General features: G+C 33.6%; 2 protein-coding genes across 2 annotated transcripts; one reads left to right on the top strand and one right to left on the bottom strand.

The window, feature by feature from the left end:
* Positions 1-674: 674 nt before the first annotated feature.
* Positions 675-1,466, bottom strand: LOC150025781 (secreted RxLR effector protein 161-like). Its single transcript, XM_090304732.1, has 2 exons — positions 788-1,466; positions 675-688 (listed from the first exon to the last, which is right to left on the bottom strand). Exons 1-2 carry the CDS (start codon positions 1,464-1,466, stop codon positions 675-677), a joined length of 693 nt encoding a protein of 230 aa, XP_090160858.1.
* An 8,164-nt stretch (positions 1,467-9,630) lies between these two features.
* Positions 9,631-19,216, top strand: LOC137828994 (phosphoenolpyruvate carboxylase 4). Its single transcript, XM_068635792.1, has 20 exons — positions 9,631-10,217; positions 10,666-10,829; positions 10,932-11,046; positions 11,374-11,451; positions 11,566-11,634; positions 12,496-12,574; positions 12,685-12,761; positions 12,838-12,933; positions 13,516-13,651; positions 14,128-14,232; positions 14,453-14,520; positions 14,597-14,842; positions 15,142-15,267; positions 15,339-15,440; positions 15,511-15,657; positions 16,635-16,733; positions 17,061-17,149; positions 17,334-17,460; positions 17,549-17,755; positions 18,215-19,216. Exons 1-20 carry the CDS (start codon positions 9,816-9,818, stop codon positions 19,037-19,039), a joined length of 3,357 nt encoding a protein of 1,118 aa, XP_068491893.1. The 5' UTR covers positions 9,631-9,815; the 3' UTR covers positions 19,040-19,216.
* Positions 19,217-20,230: the final 1,014 nt, after the last annotated feature.

Raw genomic sequence — 20,230 nt, 5'->3', positions numbered from 1 at the left:
GAACATAATACACCTGGGTAAATCAAAGCTTAAAGTTCAGAAGTACAAGACCCAATTCTATTCCTCACTTGAGATGATCCAAAAGCTCTTTGAAATCTTGAAAAAAAAATTGGTTAATCTTTCTTTCTTAGTTAATGCCAAGGAGCATATAACAACCTTTTTATACTCCAATCAAATGGTCAAAGCAGTTAAATAAAGAATCAAAAAGTTGGTGGAATCATTTAAAACAGATTAAAACCAATTAACAAAATTTTGTTAAGGTTTTCAGAAAAACAACTAGTTGAATTATCGAAACAACTAGTTGAATTCTCGAAACAACCGATTGAATCAGTTTGACTTCAAATTCAAAACAAAGTAAAGCTTTTCAAACTCATTTTAAAATCCACTAAGTGTCAAACAATCGGTTGAATCGACATTTCAACAGGTTGAAATTTTACACTCTTTAGAAAACTCATACTTTCAAAAAGATTAAGATTCAATTAACCTTGGATCATCTTAAAGAGTGGATTAACAATTCAAAGACTAGTAGAGACACATAGAAAACCAGCAGCAAAGTCTTCAAGCATTCCTCTTGGATTTGGAGACAACAAAACACATTGTTCAACAATCTCCCCCTATTTGATGAAGACAAATCTATGGTTTGCTTGTGTTGTAGTATTTGAATTTGATAGACCCTACAAAACAGAATCTGTGCATATACAAAGCATACATAGTAGCAGGATAAACCAGACTTAAAAGGACACACACAAATTTGCACAACATAGGCAGAAAAGAGAATCAAGAATACCCAACTCATTTCTTAAGAAGAAAAACCTTTCCCTAGGTAGTGGCTTAGTGAAGATATATGCAAGTTGCTTATCAATTTCAATAAACTGAATTTCACAATCCTCATTGCTCACATGATCCCTTATAAAGTGGTGGCGAATCTCAATGTGCTTAGTCCTTGAATATTTAATCTGATTTTTAGTGAGGTTGATAGCACTTGTGTTATCACAAAGCAAAGGCACCTTGTTGACCATCAAGCGAAAGTTTTCTAGTTGTTGTTTGATCCAAAGAATTTGTACCCAACAACTACCAGCAGCTATATACTCAGTTTCTGTAGTTGAGAGAGCCACACAAGCTTGCTTCTTGCTATGCCAAGATATGATTGCTCCAAGAAGATGGCATGTGTCACTTGTGCTATTTCTATCCAACTTGCACTCTGCAAAATCAAAATCAGAATATCGAACCAAATTTATAGAAGAGTGAGAGGGATACCATAAACCAACACTGGTTGTGCCTTTGAGGTATTTTAGAAATCGTTTGACAGCTTTGAAGTGGGATTCTTTTGAATTTGATTGAAATCTAGCACATAGGAAAACTGCAAACATGATGTCAGGCCTGCTAGTAGTGAGATAAAGCAAGAAACCAATCAATTCTCTGAATTTTGTTTGATCCACTACTATTCCAGCCAAGTCAGCATCCATGTAGCAATTTGTTGACATTGGTGTGGATGCCTCTTTGCAGTTTTTCATCTCAAAATTCTTGAGAATCTCCTTGCAGTACTTAGTTTGGCTTAGGAAGATGTCATCTTTTAATTGCTTGACCTACAACCTTAAGAAGAAGGATAACTCTCCCATCATAGACATTTCAAACTCCCCTTGCATAGCTACAACAAATTCCTCACATAAGCAATCATTAGTAGCACTAAATATGATATCATCAACATAAATTTGAACCAAGATGATGGTAGATTTTGACTTTTTAATAAAAAGAGTCTTATAAATTTTGCCTCTCTCATAGCCATGAGATAAGAGAAAATTGTTAAGCCTCTCATACCACTGTCTTAGGGCTTGCTTAAGCCCATACAAGGCCTTTTTCATCTTGTACACATGATTATGATGTTTTCCACTGAAAGATTTATAAAAAAATCTCCATTTTCTTGAGAAGATCATCCTGGTGCAGAATTTCAACAGGTTATTTCGCAGAATCAACCAGTTGTTTTTATGGATAGGATTCCAGCTTCTACAGAATGGTGGTCTGGTCATCTTCTTCTGCATAACTCTTCATAGATTCTTGTTCTGTATGGTTAGTTTCACCAAAGACAACATGAATAGACTCTTCCATAGTCATAAGTCTTTTGTTATTCTTTATAAGCATGACTAGTTAAGGAATAACCAAGAAAGATATCATTATCCGCTTTTTATCAAACTTGAGTTTGGGTAAACCTACCACAAGATCTCTTGAAATCAATTTATTTAGATGATCATGTGGATGTGTGTTATCCTTCTATGTCATAACCATGATTCCTCGTGTTTGGTTAGAAGGTAACCAATAGATGTAGAATGTGAGATATCAAGTAAATAAACGTTGTTGATTCTTTTACCAAGCAACAAAACTTCTTATGATTTGGGCAAGCTTATCTCACATGTGTTGGGCTTGAAGGTTATTTGATAACCTTTGTCACACAACTAGCTTATGCTTAGGAGGTTATGCTTTAGACCTTCCACAAATAGCACATCATTGATCAAGAAGGTGTTCTTGTCTCCAATGGTTCATCTTTCGAGAATTTTCCCTTTGTTGTTGTCCCCATAAGTCACATGACCTTCTTGCTTAAGGAAAATATTGAAAAACTTGCTTTTATCCCCTGTCATGTGCTTAGAACAGCCACTGTCCAGGTACCTCAAGTGCTTATTTGCCAAAGAACCCTGCAAGAAACAAGATCAAGGAGCAAGATTTGGTCCCCTTACGAATTTGGGTCCAATGATGTTAGTAGGAACCTTAGGAACCCATTTCAAATTACCTTTGGGAATAGAAAACCTTCTTACTCTGCATAATCTAACAGTGTGACTCATTTTTATGCAGTAAAAGAACTTTTCAACCAGTTGTTTCGACAAAACAATAGGTTGTTTTTCAAAGAAACTTGAAAAAGGTTTTGAAACCGGTTTGTTCTTGCTTTTTGGATTAAACCCAACTCAGCCTTTCCAAAAACATAGTTTTGAGAAACAAGAACAATTTCAAGATTGGATTGGCCTTTGGAAAACTTGTCCACAATTTTTAAAAGATAATGAACTTTCTTTTGCAGAGATTCACAATTTTCACAAAAGCTAGAATCAACACACTTGCAAGAAGAGTTTTGATAAATTATTTCCAAAGTTTCAAAATCAGTTTTTGAATGGCTCAACTATTCTTCCAAGGTCTTGACTCTATTTTCCAACAAGTTGTTTAACCCTTTCGACTGGTTATTCAAAAGGGCCAGCGTAGTAGCTTCCTTATGAGTTTCTTTGAAGGCATCAAGAAGTTGGCTATAATTTTCAAAATTAATAGAAGTTCTTGAAGTTACACTGCTTGATATAGATTCTTCCTTCGCCATCAAACACAGATTGACTTCTTCATCTTCCTTAGATGATGAACTTGAGGATGAATCATCATTGTATGCTCTTCTTGATTTTCCTTTCTTCTCATGCTTCTTGTAACCCCTTTTTCTCTTTGCTCACATTGCTTGGACATCCAAACTTGATGTGACCCTGTTTACCACATCCAAAACAAGTATAGTTTGTATAATTAAATTGATTAACATTCTTGCTATTGTACCTGTTTGATGGCTGATTTTTATCTTTGTTGTTCTTCTTCAAGAACTTGTCAAATTTCCCTGTGAGCAAGTTGAGAGTTTCACCATCATTGCATTCACTTGAGTCATGACAATCCTTATGACCAGTAGCTATATGCTTTTCTTCATTTTCTTGGTCATTAAGTCGGTTCATCTCAAGCTCATGTTCCCTTAGCTTACCAAACAAGGATGTTGTGGTCAATGTTGTCAAATTCTTGGATTCAAAAATTATAGTGACCTTTGGTTGCCAAGATCTATCCAAGCATTTGAGGATCTTGATGTTCAGTTCCTCCCTTTCAAAGATCTTGCCAAGGCTGATGAGATGATTCACTATGTGGGTGAATCTTTTCTGCACATCCGAGATTGTTTCCCCTTGAGCATTTTAAACATTTCATACTCTTGAATCAGAGCATGCTTCCTTGCTCTCTTCACATTAGTGGTGCCTACATGGGTAACCTCAAGGATGTCCATCATCTATTTTCCAGAAGTACATTGTAAGAATTTGAAAAACTCATCTGAATTTAAAGCAGAAGTGATGATGTTTTTAAGGCCTTTCAGTCCACTATGACCAAGGTTTTTCAATGAAAACATCATCCTTTTCAAATTTAGGAACAAAAGGCCTATTTACAATAACATCCCAGATTCCTCTATCATTCGATTCAACAAAGATTTCCATTCTAACCTTCCAAAATTGATAGTTCAGTCCACAAAACAAAGGTGACCTGTTTATTGAAGCATCCTCCCTAAAGGGTAGTTTTTCAGCTATTTTAAAAAGGTTTTAGAATTGAAAACTTGAATGACTTTCAAGAATTCAGCTCCTAATGCCAATTGTTAGAATTAGAGGCCTTAAACAAGATGGGGGGAGGGAGGGGAGGGTGAATTGTTTTTGAAAGATTTTTGCAAGTATTGAAGGTAGAGTGAAAAGTTATGAAGAATCAATCAAATTAAAAATTTGTTCAACCAATAGAAAACTGTTTTAAGTTTGATTCCAGAAAATCAACCAGTAATCAAACCTAGATTACAAACCACACACCAAAAGTGATGATCTTGAACCCTTCAAGAACACACACCACTTTTGGCAAACCACAAAGTTTCCAGAAACACCTTCTGAAACGACACCACACCAAAACACACAAAAATACAATGTTCAAGGAAGAAGGGAACATAGTACACCTAGGTAAATCAAAGCTTAAAGTTCATAAGTACAAGACCCAAAACTATTCCACACTTGAGATGATCCAAAACCTCTTAGAATCATTTAAAATAGATTAAAACCACTTAACAAAATTCTGTTAAGATTTTCAAAAAAACAACGAGTTGAATTCTCGAAACAACAGGTTGAATCAGTTTGACAGCAAAGTCAAAACAAAGTCAAGCTTTTCAAACTCATTTTAAAAGCCACTAAGTGTCAAACAATCGGTTGAATCGACATTTCAACAGGTTGAAATTTCACACTCTTTAGAAAACTCATATTTTCAAAAAGATTAAGATTCAATTAACCTTGGATCATCTTAAAGAGTGGATTAACAATTCAAAGGCTACTAGACACACACAGAAAACCAACAACAAAGTCTTCAAGCATTCCTCTTGGATTTGGGGACATCAAAGCACCTTGTTCAACAAAGGGAGTTTGGGCGAGCTTGGGTGAGTGTTAGTGCGTTCCAACTTTCCTTTTTAGATTTGTATATTTTCATTTTGCCCTTTCATCTCCATATTCCCTAGAATCTTGAAATTAACACAAATTTGGGAATAAATTGTTCTTATTCAAATTAAAATCACAAAATATGTAAAAATGTTTAAATTCATAAATTAGGGGTTATTTTATCAATTAATATCCATAAATGCTTGTATTTTAATATGAAATATTATTGAAATCTGGCACTTATCAACAAGTATGCAAATTCTATCTCTAAATTTGATAATTCTATTAGAACCCTTGTGGAATTCAAATTCCTTTCCTTTTATCCCGACTGTCAACTTTTCTTGCAAAAATTAATCGCTTTTTTGAGCTCCCTTTTTTTCTTCCAATAATCCACATGAGATTTTTAACATTCATAAGCATAAACTATAAATCTTAGTTATACACCTAAGTTAAAGTATCTAATTAATTCCTTCACAATCATCGTAGATGCATGTATAGATTTTTAACATGTAGCATTTATCACTATATTTGTTTTCCCAAGGTGATACTGCAATTTAAAGTCATAACCTTAAGAAATTCCATCAATCTACTATGTTTCTTGTTTTGTTCACTTTTTTTATTTTATTGAAAAGGTACTTTAAACTTTTATGATCATTGAAAACTTCAAACCTTACCACATATAAGTAATGTCTTCATATTTTCAATACAAGCACCACTACACCTAATTCTAAATCATGTGTAGGACAATTAACTTCTTGTTGTTTGAGTTGTCGTGAATCATAAACTACCACTTTTCCTTCATACATTAGTACACATCCTAATCCTTGTCCAAAGACATCACAATATACCTCAAAATTTTTGGTATGGGAAGGAAGAACTAAAACAGGTACAAATGTTAATTTTTTTCTTCAACTCTTGAAAACCAAACTCACATGTTTCATTCCATTTAAAAGGTTGACCCTTACATGTTATCTTAGTGAAATGCAATGATAATTTAGAAAATCTTTCAATGATCGTATCTTGTCCTAAATGTTGTCTTTTGAATATCTTTCGCCTTAACTCAAATTTGATGATTACCTGACCTTATGTCAATTTTGGAATATACCACAAGAACTCTCAGTTGATCCATCAAATCATTGATCATTAGAAGATGATATGTATTCTTAATGGTGATTTTATTAAGTTGATGGTAATCAATATACAACCTCATAGTGCCATCCTTTTTCTTAACTAACAACATTGGAGCTACCTAAAGAGAAACACTAGTTCTCATGAATTGTTTGTCCAATAGTTTCTCTATTTATTTTTCTAATCTACTATTTATAGATGTGACATCCTATAGGGCTATAAACACATGTCATGATCCTAGTACCAAGTTTATCATAAATTCTATTGCTCTTTGTGGAGGTAATTCAGGAACATCTTTAGAGAAAAAAAATCAAGGTACTAACAAACAAGAGGAAACTTACTAATGTATGAAAATTTATTGACTTTTGAATAAGTTATGCTTTGTTTGTTTGGATTGGGGAGTGGAAAATTAAAGGTGTGAGGATTGAGAAAAAAGTGCGAATAAAGTTTGGTGTATTTCGATTGAAGTACGTTAAAGTGGGTATGAGAAAAATTTATTGAAAAATGTGATTGATGTGATGGTTGTGAGAGTATTTTAAATTATTTTTAAAGGTATAATGTTTGAATAATGAAATATGAAGTATTTTTTGTGTAGATTTGATTTAATTAAAATTTTATAAATTATTCCCAGTACAGTTGAATAATTATTTTAAAAAAATATATAACTTCCTCATCATTTTCACAAATTTATTCTTATATTTTAAAAAATAATTAGTTTAATTTTTATTTTGTATAATTAGAAATAATATTATTATATAAATTTATTTATTTTATATAAATAACTATTTTATTATTATTAATTATATTATTAAATATTTGATCTAAATAAAATAAAATAAAATAAAAATATTATTTAATTATTATTAATTTATATTTATTATCATCATTTTAAAAATTAATTTTAATTAATATAATTATTTTATAAATTAATTTTAAATATTATTGTTATTTTAATATTTATATTATTAATATTAATAAATTTTTTTATTGTTATAAATATATTATAATATTATTAGTTCTTTTATGATTATATTATAATTATTTATATTGTTATAATTAATTATATTAATAATTATTATAAATTTATATATGTAATCGATTTTATATAATATATAACCATATATAAATTTTATAATATAATATATATGTTATATATATTAATTTAATCGATTATGTATATAAATTTTATAATATAACTAACTTTTTTATTTTTATTAATATATATAACTTTGATTTTATTATAAATATATTTTATACTTTTATAAATAATATTTTTTATAATTTTAGTTATATTTTTTATGTTTTATTATATGTGTAATGGATAGTTTAAAAAAATGGTACAAAGGTGTAGTGTTTGATCAATTCATAGAAAAACTCGTAAATAAAAGTGAAGATACATAGATCGTTCTATACACTTTTATGTGACTTTTGCTCATCTCCCTTTTACTTTTCTACAAAGGTAATAAACAAGTTCGAGCCTCCATCCACCCGTTTTTTCACTTCCCATCTCTTTTTATTTACTAATTCAAATAGGAGGTGCACCCTCACTTCCATTTGAAAGGACAGTACACCACACCTGATCCAAACATGCGGTTAAGTTCATGCATATTTGAGAATCTTTTGAAACTTCATTGTGATTAACAATAAAATCTTTTAGTTCTTTCTAGTAAAAAACTTCATAAATATTTGATTTGCAAATTAAAATCTTATCATGAAAATTTTGAGGTGGATGATTTGAAAATAATCAATCTATTTCTAAAGTAATATCCAAATACATTATCCTTATAGAAATATAGAAACATGACAATCTGTCCATATAAGTGAAGAATGACTATATATAATTTAACTAAATAAATTAGGGAACAAAGTCTACAAGTATATAAAGAAGGATAGGAATGATGAGAGTCTCAACTATAAATATAAGGTAGAATAGAATGTTTTATTTAAAATGTGAATATGAAAAAGACATCTAAATATGGTGTCCAAGTGTGCAACAGAACAGAACCAATCCATGAAGAGGTGGGTGGGTGTGAGAGAAATAATTGGGTTGGTGGTTGAAATTTCGAGGTTTAGGGATGAATCAGAAAAAAAAATCGCATTTGGCATGTAAAAAGGCACCTCATCAAAAGATACCTGTGACTGTGTCAGTGAAAGAAAGTGTGAAGCTTTTATAAAGGAAGATTTCGAGCCAGAGACGTAACTGTGATGTAAAACCATCTCTTTCATATAACATCACTTTCTCAACTTAAGGGCCTTCAAAAGCTGGAGGTAAAGTAGATGAAAAATTAACAATACGACAAAAATAGATAAAAATAAATAAAATATAAGTTAAAATAACAAACTGAAAATGGATAGAAAGAAAGAGATAATAAAAAATACATGAGAAATAATTTAGTGAATTCTATTACTTTAAAATGATTTTTACTTTACTTTTTTCTCTTCTAAATATTTAATTTATCTCCATCCTTTTTATTTATTTCTCGTGGGGAAAAATAAATATATTAGCACTTTCTATAAATACTGTTAATTTAAACTTATAAATTTTTTTAAAATATAATTAACTAATAATGTCATAACGTATATTCAATCATACCAAATTAATAATAATAAATATTTTAAAGTAATAAAGTTAGATATACATTACATCAGTAATAATGATAATAAAAATAAATTAAAAAAATTATATTTTATGAAAATTAATAATAATAATAATAATAATAATAATAATAATAATAATAATAATAATAATAATAATCAAAGTTGACATTTTAATAAGAGGAATAGTGCTTAAGTTATTTTAAACGAAATTATCTCGTATTAAAAATAGTTATGAAAAATACGATGCTTTAAAAGTTTTTGGTATTTTTTTTATTAAAATTGAATTTGTATTTCTTATTAAGAAAGATGAACTGAGTACATTTAGGCTTTACATTAGTAGTACAGGATTAAATGAAGAGAATAGAAGTAGAAGGAAGAATTGATGTATTGTGTGATTTATATATAGAATATGAAAAGTGTATAATTAATGGAACACAGATCAGATTCATAATTAACTTCTATATTATAAAACAACTTTTACAAAACATTCAGTATACTAGCATTTTGATTTCATTATATTCTATTATGTTAATGTGATTGATTAATTTTATCTGATCTGCTATTATTAATTCAACCATGGCATTAGCCAAAATCATCTATAGTTAAAAAGACTTGTAAAAAAGAGAGAAGAAACGTAATTTCTTTTAAAAGTAGACTTTCTGATGAAATAGCTGGTTTTGGAATATGTTAAACTTAAGATTTGTCCCATTGGAGATAAAAAAAAGTGATTTTGAATATGCAATGATGGTAGAAGAAGGGTGGTGATTAAATTAAATGGTGGGTTTAGTGAGAGAAGATAAAATAAGAGCAATAATGGGGACAGTGATTAGAGGGTAGGATGTGATGAAATGAGATGAAATGAGAGAAGAGACAGTTACAGACATAGATGCCATACAAGTGTACAAGGTTACAATAGTTGGAGTGTGTTCCATTCCATTCACACTTCAACAGCAACCGCTTGGTTCCCGCTGTGCCTGCTTGCCACATGTTCTTTTGTTTCCTTCAACTTTTACACTGACCCCACTTTCTCTTCTCTACTATCTTTTAATAACACTCCTCAGTCCTTCTCCTTCTTCCATTTCCTATCTTCCTTCTTTCCTCACAATGACTGACATCACTGACGATGTTGCTGAGGAAATCTCCTTCCAGAGCTTCGACGATGACTGCAGGTTGCTGGGGAATCTCCTCAATGACATTCTTCAGCGCGAAGTTGGCACCAACTTAGTTGACAAACTCGAAAGGATTCGAGTCCTTGCTCAGGTCAAACCAACCTTTCACCCTTTTCCATTTTCTTTCTCTCATGGGGATCTTTTTCTTTTGCTTCCTATTACCTGTTTTTGTTTTGTTTTTAATTGTTATGTTCTGTCAGTTTTGCAGTCTCTGCCAGACAGAAATTAAAATTGAAGTTTCGTATGTTGCTTAAAAATTAGGAAATTTAACATGCATGGTGGTTTGTGATAGACTAACATAATATACTGTTTACTCTTTTACTTTTTTTTACTGTTTCTGGGATATTCTTATATATGCATTGGTGCTTCATGAACCATGATGCATGGGGATGGGGGTTCATGTGGTAAGAGATGACCCAGCTGATTTGCGATCTCTTGTTTGTTGTGGATTGTGATGGTGCATGTGGTGTGAGTTCTTGTGATGAGAATCTTGGACGTGAAAATGGGGTGGCACTGATTTCAATTTATCTTTTTGGCAGAGTGGTTGTAATATGAGGCAGGCTGGTATTTTGAACATGGCAGAGCTGCTTGAGAAGCAGTTGGCTTCAGAGTTGTCAAAGATGACACTAGAAGAAGCTTTCACCCTTGCCCGTGCCTTCAGCCACTATCTTACTTTGATGGGCATAGCTGAGACCCATCACAGGTAATTCGATCACAGCTTATTAGTTTTTTTACTCTCATTACTTGATGATTAGTCTGTTCTTGCTAGGCAGGGTAGTCCTTTACAGAATTTGTGCTTTTGTAGGGTTCGTAAAGGAGGGAATATGGCACAAATTGCAAAATCTTGTGATGATATATTTAACCAGCTGGTGCAGGGTGGAGTTCCCCCAGAAAAACTTTATGACACAGTCTGCAAGCAGGTTTGTTTTGTTCTTTACATGTCATGTGCATAGATTGATAAGCAAAGATGAAACTCAAATTAAGTGGCCTTCCGTGAGTAGTATAAAGCTTTTAGCCTAACATCTATGAGAACTTTTTCATCCTAACTTCTGCGATGCTTCCTTGAATTTTTTTGGAAACTATTGAATGCACCACGCAGACTAAGATTAGTAATTTTGAACCTTTCAATATAATTATTTTTTTGTTATTGATTTGGAAGGCAAGGTTTACGTTGATGGTCTTTAAATCGGTAATCTAGTTCCAGCTTCTCTTGCTTCTAAAATTCAATTTGATTTCTGTTGCTACAGGAGGTTGAAATTGTTCTCACGGCTCATCCCACTCAGATTAACCGTCGAACCTTACAATTCAAACACGTTAGAATTGCTGTGAGTTTTATGACCTTGTTTGGCCATAGAAAATATTTCCAAAAGCATGAAAATTTCAATCTATATTGTCATATAAGCATCAGTCTCTAACTACTTTCCCCCTCTTCCATGTAGCATCTTTTGGATTATAATGATCGACCTGATCTTAGCACTGAAGATCGAGAAATGGTGATTGAAGATCTGGTAATTTTTCTGAACTATATTTTCACACTAGAAAGCCGCTTTACTGTGTTTAAATGGCAGAGGTAAGTTTAGATGTGCTGGTCAAGGGTGGAAAAGGTGTGGTCAGAGGTTGATGTGCTGCTAGCTAAACCATCTAGGAGGTATAGCAGAATCACATTGAAGGCATGCAGAATAAGCCGTGTATAAGGTGGTATCTAGGTGGAATAAATTCATGCTTTGTAATGTTCTGGTTTGGAGTAATCTAAGCAGAATCAGGGCTTTAGTTGCTGGAGCAAAATCTGTGATAAGATTTTGAGTGGTTGTTGGGAGCTTGGTATGAATGAGTATATGAATCCTAGAACTCATTTCTTGGTCAAGGAAAGAAGAAGCAAGTGTGTATCTCTGTCAGATGTGAACTTGCAGGGGCACGTCAGAGAAGTAGATGCTGGAGGGGGTCGTTTTTTGAAGATGTTCTCAAAGGAAGGTGCTGTGGTGGTGCAGAATGCTAATGGTTTTGTATGGAGTTTTTAGGATGCTGGAAACCAGTTGGTATTAGCTGGTTTAGGTTTGCTGGTCTCTAATTTGAACCAGTTTTTGGGGTAGTAGGGAAGAGGTGGCTCCTTAAAAAGATCTATAGTTATGGAACTAAGTGGTATGTCACTTAGGTTGCCTGTAATTGATGGATGCTTAATTTGGAGTGTCATCTGTATATGGGTTGGGACACCCCTAAAGTATTCTCTTTAATTTCATTAATTCATTGCTGATAAAAAAAATGCTGTGTTTAAATGACAGATAATCTCCTTTAATTACGAAATGGTGTGTGCAATTTTTTGTTTCTGGAAATATTTTTACTATTCTGATAGAGCACAATTGGTTTGTTAGGTGAGAGAGATAACTTCAATATGGCAGACAGATGAACTAAGGCGCCAAAAGCCCACTCCAGTTGATGAAGCTAGAGCTGGTAAGCTGCTTCATTATTCTATTTGTCAGCACTTGCATGATTTGGTTCACAGTAAAAGAAGGTAATTATACTTGGCACATAAGAACTGTTTGTTCAATAAATTCCCCCAGGTTTCAACATTGTGGACCAGTCACTATGGAAAGCTGTCCCTCATTACTTACGACGTGTCAGCAGTGCTCTAAAGAAGGTCTTTCATCTTTAATTCATGGTCTTGGCTTTGAGTTCTCTTTAAGATTTTCAATACAATCTATTCTCCCTCGCAGCATACAGGAAAGCCACTTCCCTTGACCTGCACTCCCATAAAGTTTGGATCTTGGATGGGAGGTGATAGAGATGGAAACCCAAATGTGACAGCAAAGGTGAACATTTTCAACATCCATTAAAGTTCATGCTGTCCATACTTTACAAAGTGATTTCCCTTTATAAATAAGTGGAAGGTCTTTTCAACGAGGGAGAACTTTTCAAGTAATGCAGTAATCATTTTTTTGTAATAATTTTTTTAATTTAAAATTTAAACATTTCTTGTGTGCTTTTTGTAAAGGAAAATTTAAATGCTTTCTGAACATTTGTGACAATTTTATTATTTTAAAGTTTAAACATGCCATTGTGCTTTTGTTAAGGGAAATTTTAATGCTTGTTGAACTTGGAGAAGTGTCAAGGGGAATAAAAGTTGGCTACCTATTATTATGTTAAATACTTCCTGAAATATTTCTTTTTATAATTTTCTTGGGGTGGTGGTTGGATGTTCTCACTGGTTCAATTATAGACATCTGTTGTGTGTATGTAATTTACACAATATCATCAACTCACCAGAATTTTTTGTCCAATCTTGGGTTGGATTTTCAGTGCCAGAGAACATTTATCTTACCAATTTGCTTTAACCCTGTAAATCTTGACAGATATAATAGTTTCTCTCAAGTGTTTTTCTTTTTGTTACTCAGGTCACAAAAGATGTTTCACTTCTATCTAGATGGATGGCAATTGATCTCTATATCCGGGAAGTGGACAGCCTCAGATTTGAGCTATCCATGAACCAGTGCAGTGATAGGTTGTCAAGACTGGCACATGACATTCTAGGTGATTTGCCTGTTGAGTTTTATATTTGGGGGCCATCCTCCAAATGCCAATGGATAGTCATCATTGTTTTATATTATAAGACCACAAAGCACTGATTGTCAAAAGTACATAAATTCCTGGTGCAAATCACATTTGAATGCTTTAAAATCATTCAAATTCAATTTTTTTCCTCTTTTTTTAAGCCTAACTTTTTAATTCATGCCTTCTAAAATGTTAACACTAATTTGGACTTAAGAATGGAGGGGTCAGTTTGCATCAAATCCATAGTTAAGTCTCATCTATTTAAAATTGACTCCAACAGACTTGGTGTGTGGTGAATGGTGATGCTTGAGAGCTTTGTGTGATTTCCTGGAAGTTTTCTCTGATTTTTCTGCTTCTTAGCTTTAATAATATAAGATTACCATCAAATGAACTGCTAGTTTGATACTATTATATAATCTGTATCTAAGAGTTGATGGTCACCTCTTCCTCTGCAGAAGCTAAACATGAGAATCCCCGTGAGAATTGGAACCAATCTGTGAATAGAAGTCCCGCACTCCCAACACAACTTCCAGCAAGAGCTCATTTACCTTCTATTGCTGGTACACATAATGGAATTGATATTTTCTATCTAGTTCTTTGAGCATATCCTATGTTATGTCATTGGTGTCCATATTTTTGTTTCCTAGAACCACCCACATATTTTCATTTCATTGCATGAAAACTAAAAATCCTAAATTACTTCTATTTTGTCATACATGAGGAATGGGGCATCTTTAATATTCCAATTCATATCCTGTTTGGACATATTCTTTTGTGTAGAAAATGGTGAATCTCGGCATCCTAGACTAGACATTCCAGGACCTGATTACATACAATCTAATCACAAGGTAGTTCAATTCCGTGATTATGATACTTCTGATACTGCCATAGCATATTAAATAACATATTTTTTCTAACTGATAGGATGGCGGGGCTGCCTTGAGTTCAAATACATCGAAAAATGCCAATCCCAATATTCAATTATCAGGAACAAGTTCAGCAAATTCCAGTGCTTCTTCAGCTGGAATTTCATCTTCTTTTGGTCAAAAGAAATTGTATGCGGAACCCCAGACAGGAAAGTCCACTTTTCAGAAGCTTTTAGAGCCAATGCTTCCTCAACTTCCTGGAATCGCTCCTTATAGAATCGTCCTGGGGAATGTTAAGGATAAGGTATTGCTTCAATTTTTTCCTAGTGATTGGTACTTGAAAAATGACTGTATCTATGCTGGTTTTAATTATGTATTGTTTGTATGTGAAGAATAAATTATACATTATTGGCTTTATATTCTGCACGTGCTTGATAAGTTCCTGACATTTGTACATCTTCTGCAATGACTTAAAATGATTGCCAACAGATGTTGGTTTAAAAAAATTGAACAGAATGTGAGGATATGTAGACAATTTCTAAAAAGATTGCTTTGAATTTTTTTTTTGAGTTGTCATCCAATGAATGCAAATGTCTTCTTCAGCTTGAGAGAAGTCGTAGACGATTAGAACTACTTCTTGAGGATGTCGCATGTGACTATGATCCTTTGGAGTACTATGAAACATCTGATCAGCTTTTGGAACCTCTGCTTCTCTGTTACGAATCTCTGGTATTCTTTCTCTTTCCTTCTTGTGCCTGAAGGGTTGTGCACAATTAGTATGTAACTCTCCATTTCTTCAGCAATCATGTGGATCCGGGGTGCTAGCTGATGGCCGGCTTGCTGATCTGATTCGTAGAGTTGCTACCTTTGGAATGGTGTTAATGAAGCTCGACTTGCGTCAGGTCTGATTTAAATTGTATGTTTACTATTTCTTAGATAGCCAGTTCTGACCTGAGAATTTAATTATGACAGGAATCTGGGAGACATGCAGAAGCACTTGATGCAATAACAGAGTATTTAGATATGGGTACTTACAGTGAATGGGATGAAGAAAAGAAGTTGGACTTTTTAATAAAAGAACTGAAAGGGAAGAGGCCTCTAGTTCCAGTTAGTATAGAGGTTAGTGAGATGGTTATAGTTTTTAGTATACTAAGCACCTATTTGGCAAGCTGTCTTGTGGGACAGGAAAGCTTCTTTTTGTATTTTAGAAAAAAAGAGTTGATTTCGTAGTTGAAGGGTGAAAATTGAAGTTATTCTCTCCTCACGTTTCTATTTGATTAGCTGAATGTCGATTAGTTCCAAAACCACCCATTGTGATCTTTCATAGGTGAAAATTGGATTAATAGCCTTAGTTTGTTTAACGAACTACAGTTACTGACACACCCAATTGTTCATCATCGAACTTCCTATTGCAGTTGAAAAAAAAACGTAAACACCTATATTGGTCATTGATACAATGAAAGTGTCTTCAAATTTGGCCTTCAATGATTAATACACTAAAATAGTTCATCAATGTCAAATTTTGACATCAAACCCATTGGATGAAATAATTGACATTAGAAGACCATCTTGATGGTTACTATCGAAGAACCAAACTGACGACTGATGACACTATCTTTGAGGACCAAAATGTTCACTCAATAGAAAAAAAAAATACCTTGATCTGCTACATGCTCATTCCTTTTTTTCTTTTTTTAATGTAGACTTTAAGTTCATGTATACTTTTTCATATTCTTCTAATCATGGCACAAACATCTAATTTCCATGTCCCATTATAATTCAAAAAAAAGATCTAATGTTATTTCTGAAAATGCAACCAAGATACAAAAGAACATTTGATCACGAAGCAGTTCCAATACAAATATACTTTTTTTTTCTTTTTTTAAAAAGAATACTACAAATTATAGCTTGTTTCTTTCAAACTCTTTTCAATTCTGTCATGATATTGTCACCAGTGACCACCCGATCAAAGTTAACTATTCTTTTTGCATTCTTATTCATCTAAAGTGCAGAGAGTTGAACTGCATGTAATAATTTAATTCTTTCTGTCCATGTTCATAGTTATTTGTGATTGATATCTTGATTTCTTCTTTTAGGTTCCTTCTGATGTTAAAGAAGTCTTGGATACATTCCGAATTGCTGCTGAACTAGGGAGTGATTCACTAGGAGCTTATGTGATCTCTATGGCCTCAAACGTATGATATTTGCTACTACTAATTGTGCATACAGTTTACACAATATCAATGGCAGATTCCAGTCTCACCTGGCCTGAATGGTGTACTAACTTGCATGCTCTAATAACCATCAAGTCATTTTTTTTTTAAATTTTATTCTTGACACTTGATTTTGCATGTATAAGTTATTTTCCCTATATTCTGTCAAGCTGCTATTGATAACTTTTTTTCATGTAATATTTTTTGCATTTCAACTCTACAGCTGTGAAGAACATAGTGTTGTTTAAAAACTTGAAAAATTGAAATTGGTATTCACACTGATAATAATGGTTTATACTTGATTGTCAGGCAAGTGACGTCCTTGCAGTAGAACTTTTACAGAAGGATGCACGGCTTGCTGCTATTGGTGAGTTGGGAAAAGCATGTCCTGGTGGAACGTAAGTATGGAACCTTAGGTGGAACTTATATATCTTTTTAGTGGCACTATTTTCTTACTAGGCAAAATTTAAGGGTACTGGTGAAAAGAAACTTTGTGATGCTTTATGGTGAGATTGTGGTAATTTGTTGGATAATTTAGCAATGTAGGTAGAGTGTTTGATTTTATTGACATGTTTACAATAGGTTGCGAGTAGTACCTCTGTTTGAAACTGTGAAAGACCTGAGAGAAGCTGGTTCAGTTATCCGAAAACTTTTATCAATAGACTGGTACCATGAACACATCATTAAGAACCATAATGGACATCAAGAGGTACCCTTTTAATCCGAGATTCATCTCAGTTTTTGTTATGGCTGTAACGTGAAATTCACCTGAGAGAATTATAAATTTGTATATCCAGGTTATGGTTGGATATTCTGATTCAGGCAAAGATGCTGGTCGCTTTACCGCTGCCTGGGAACTTTTCAAAGCTCAGGAGGATGTTGTAGCAGCATGCAATGATTATGGTATAAAGGTTACACTATTCCACGGCCGTGGAGGCAGTATTGGTCGTGGTGGAGGGCCAACATATTTGGCTATTCAGTCCCAGCCCCCTGGGTCTGTGATGGTAGGTTATGCATCATTGCACTCGGTCTTTGAAAACCTGAATTTCAGTCTCATTTCCCTTCCAAAATATTATTTTTTCCTGTACCATTAGTAGTTTTGAAAAGTTTGCCTTTTGAAATTTAAATTAGTAGTATGAAGCAATAGTTGTAAAAGTTTTGCCACCAACATTTTGGTTGGTTAATTGATTCAGAGACTTTATTCCTCTTTAAGGAAGTGGTGTAACATCTGAATTAGACACTTCATCGATTCGTGTAGTACGAGTATTGTTCACCTGTAATTATTTGATACTTGTTGGATACGTGTAGTACGAGTATTGTTCACCTGTAATTGTTTGATACTTGTTGGACACAGGGACACAAACCATATAAGAGGGATTCTGAGCTTCATAGCTACTAGTATTAGCTATTAAGGAATAATTGCTTGTTTGAAAGAACAATATTTTTTCGATGGTGCATTGCAGGGAACGCTTCGGTCTACTGAGCAGGGAGAGATGGTGGAGGCCAAGTTTGGGTTGCCACAAATAGCTGTTAGACAACTTGAGATATATACAACAGCCGTGCTACTTGCAACCCTTCGTCCTCCTATTCCACCCCGAGAAGAAAAATGGCGTAATGTGATGGAAGAGATCTCAAACATCAGTTGCCAGTGTTACCGCAATGTAGTGTATGAAAATCCAGAATTCCTGGCCTACTTCCATGAAGCCACACCAGAGGCAGAACTTGGGTTCCTTAACATAGGTAGCCGCCCTGCAAGAAGGAAGAGCTCAAGAGGAATCGGACACCTTCGTGCAATTCCCTGGCTGTTTGCATGGACACAAACGAGATTTGTTCTTCCAGCTTGGCTTGGAGTTGGAGCAGGTTTAGAAGGAGCTTGCGAGAAAGGTCTCACTGAGGATCTAAAAGCCATGTACAAAGAATGGCCATTCTTCCAAAGTACCATAGACCTCATTGAGATGGTTTTGGGGAAAGCAGACATTCCTATAGCCAAGCACTATGATGAAGTCCTTGTGTCACAGGAGAGGCAAGAGCTTGGTCGCGAACTAAGAAGTGAGCTCATGACAGCTGAAAAGTTTGTACTAGTGATTAGTGGGCACGAGAAACTTCAGCAGAACAATAGGAGCTTGAGGAGGCTGATTGAGAATAGACTTCCCTTTCTCAATCCCTTGAACATGCTGCAGGTGGAGATACTGAAGAGGTTAAGACGTGATGATGACAACCGTAAAATCAGAGATGCTTTGCTTATCACCATAAATGGGATTGCTGCAGGGATGAAGAATACAGGTTGACCTTGCTTCTCAAGGACTACATATTCTACAACCTTTCCTCACTTCACTATCTTCACCCTTGTTTCATATACCTTTGCTAAGGAAAGATTAAGTTAGCCATAATGGCTTATGCTTTGTTCTGTACCCACAACATATCCTCTAGTATAATGATGTGATGCATAATAAGTTTTTCCAGCATTTTGGTTGCCACTTCTTAGTCATGAATTTCCTCTACCTCTTGCTTTATTGGAGAGGACAGATGAGAATTTGTTAGGACAATCAAATGGAAAGTGTGCCAACAACATTTACTAACAAACTCATACAAATATGGTAGTTACTTCAAATATGTACATGTTGCCTATAAATAAGAGGGGGATGTATCTTCCTGCACCTCCAAGCTTCTTGTCACACCTCATATGGAAAAACTCTGGATTATAAAATCTAGAAGGTATTTCTCCTTATTCTAGAATCCAGAATGAGTTTCTTTAAATATATATATATATATATATTATGAATTATATAATCCATAAGATATTCCGGAAAGTATTTAAATATTAATGATTTTGTAATTCAGAAAGTACTTTTTTAAAGAATTTATTTTTTATTATACAATCTATAATTTATTTTTTAAGGACAAAATGATCTTTTTGTCTGAACTATGGATGTCCGGCGAAGAAAACAACCATAAGAGAGGAAGGGAGTGAAAAAATTGAGGTCTTTGGACTGTAGATACCCATGACTACTCCTTCCAGCACCTCCATCACTTCTTCAACCATCCCATACTAAAACTAATTTTACCATTATATCCTTCAGTAAATAATATTAAAAAAAATAACCTAATATTTACTTTAACCTAACTTTCAACTTCTCACTTTTCACACTAAAACTCACTCTCACTCCCAGCAACAACAACGACGCACCTCTACCTCCAAAACTCTCTTCCAAACACTCTCCTCCAATCACTCTTTATCCACCACAAGGTTAGTACTTTTGTTTGTTTGAATTTGTTAGTGTTTTTAATTCGAATTTGGTGGAAGTGTTTTAATCTGTTAGTTTGATAAATTGGTTCTAGATTACGTAAATCGGTGAATGTTTAGTTGAGTTTTGAATTATATAATCCGGTAGGTTTATTTTGTTAAATAGGTTTTGGAGTAGGTAATCCAATAGTTTTATTGTTTAATTAGGTTATAGATTATGTAATTTGGAGTTGTT

Source organism: Phaseolus vulgaris, chromosome 7, assembly GCF_051622355.1.
Source record: "Phaseolus vulgaris cultivar YP4 chromosome 7, ASM5162235v1, whole genome shotgun sequence".
Classification (NCBI taxonomy): Eukaryota; Viridiplantae; Streptophyta; class Magnoliopsida; order Fabales; family Fabaceae; genus Phaseolus; species Phaseolus vulgaris.
This window is presented reverse-complemented; position numbering and strand designations above follow the sequence as displayed.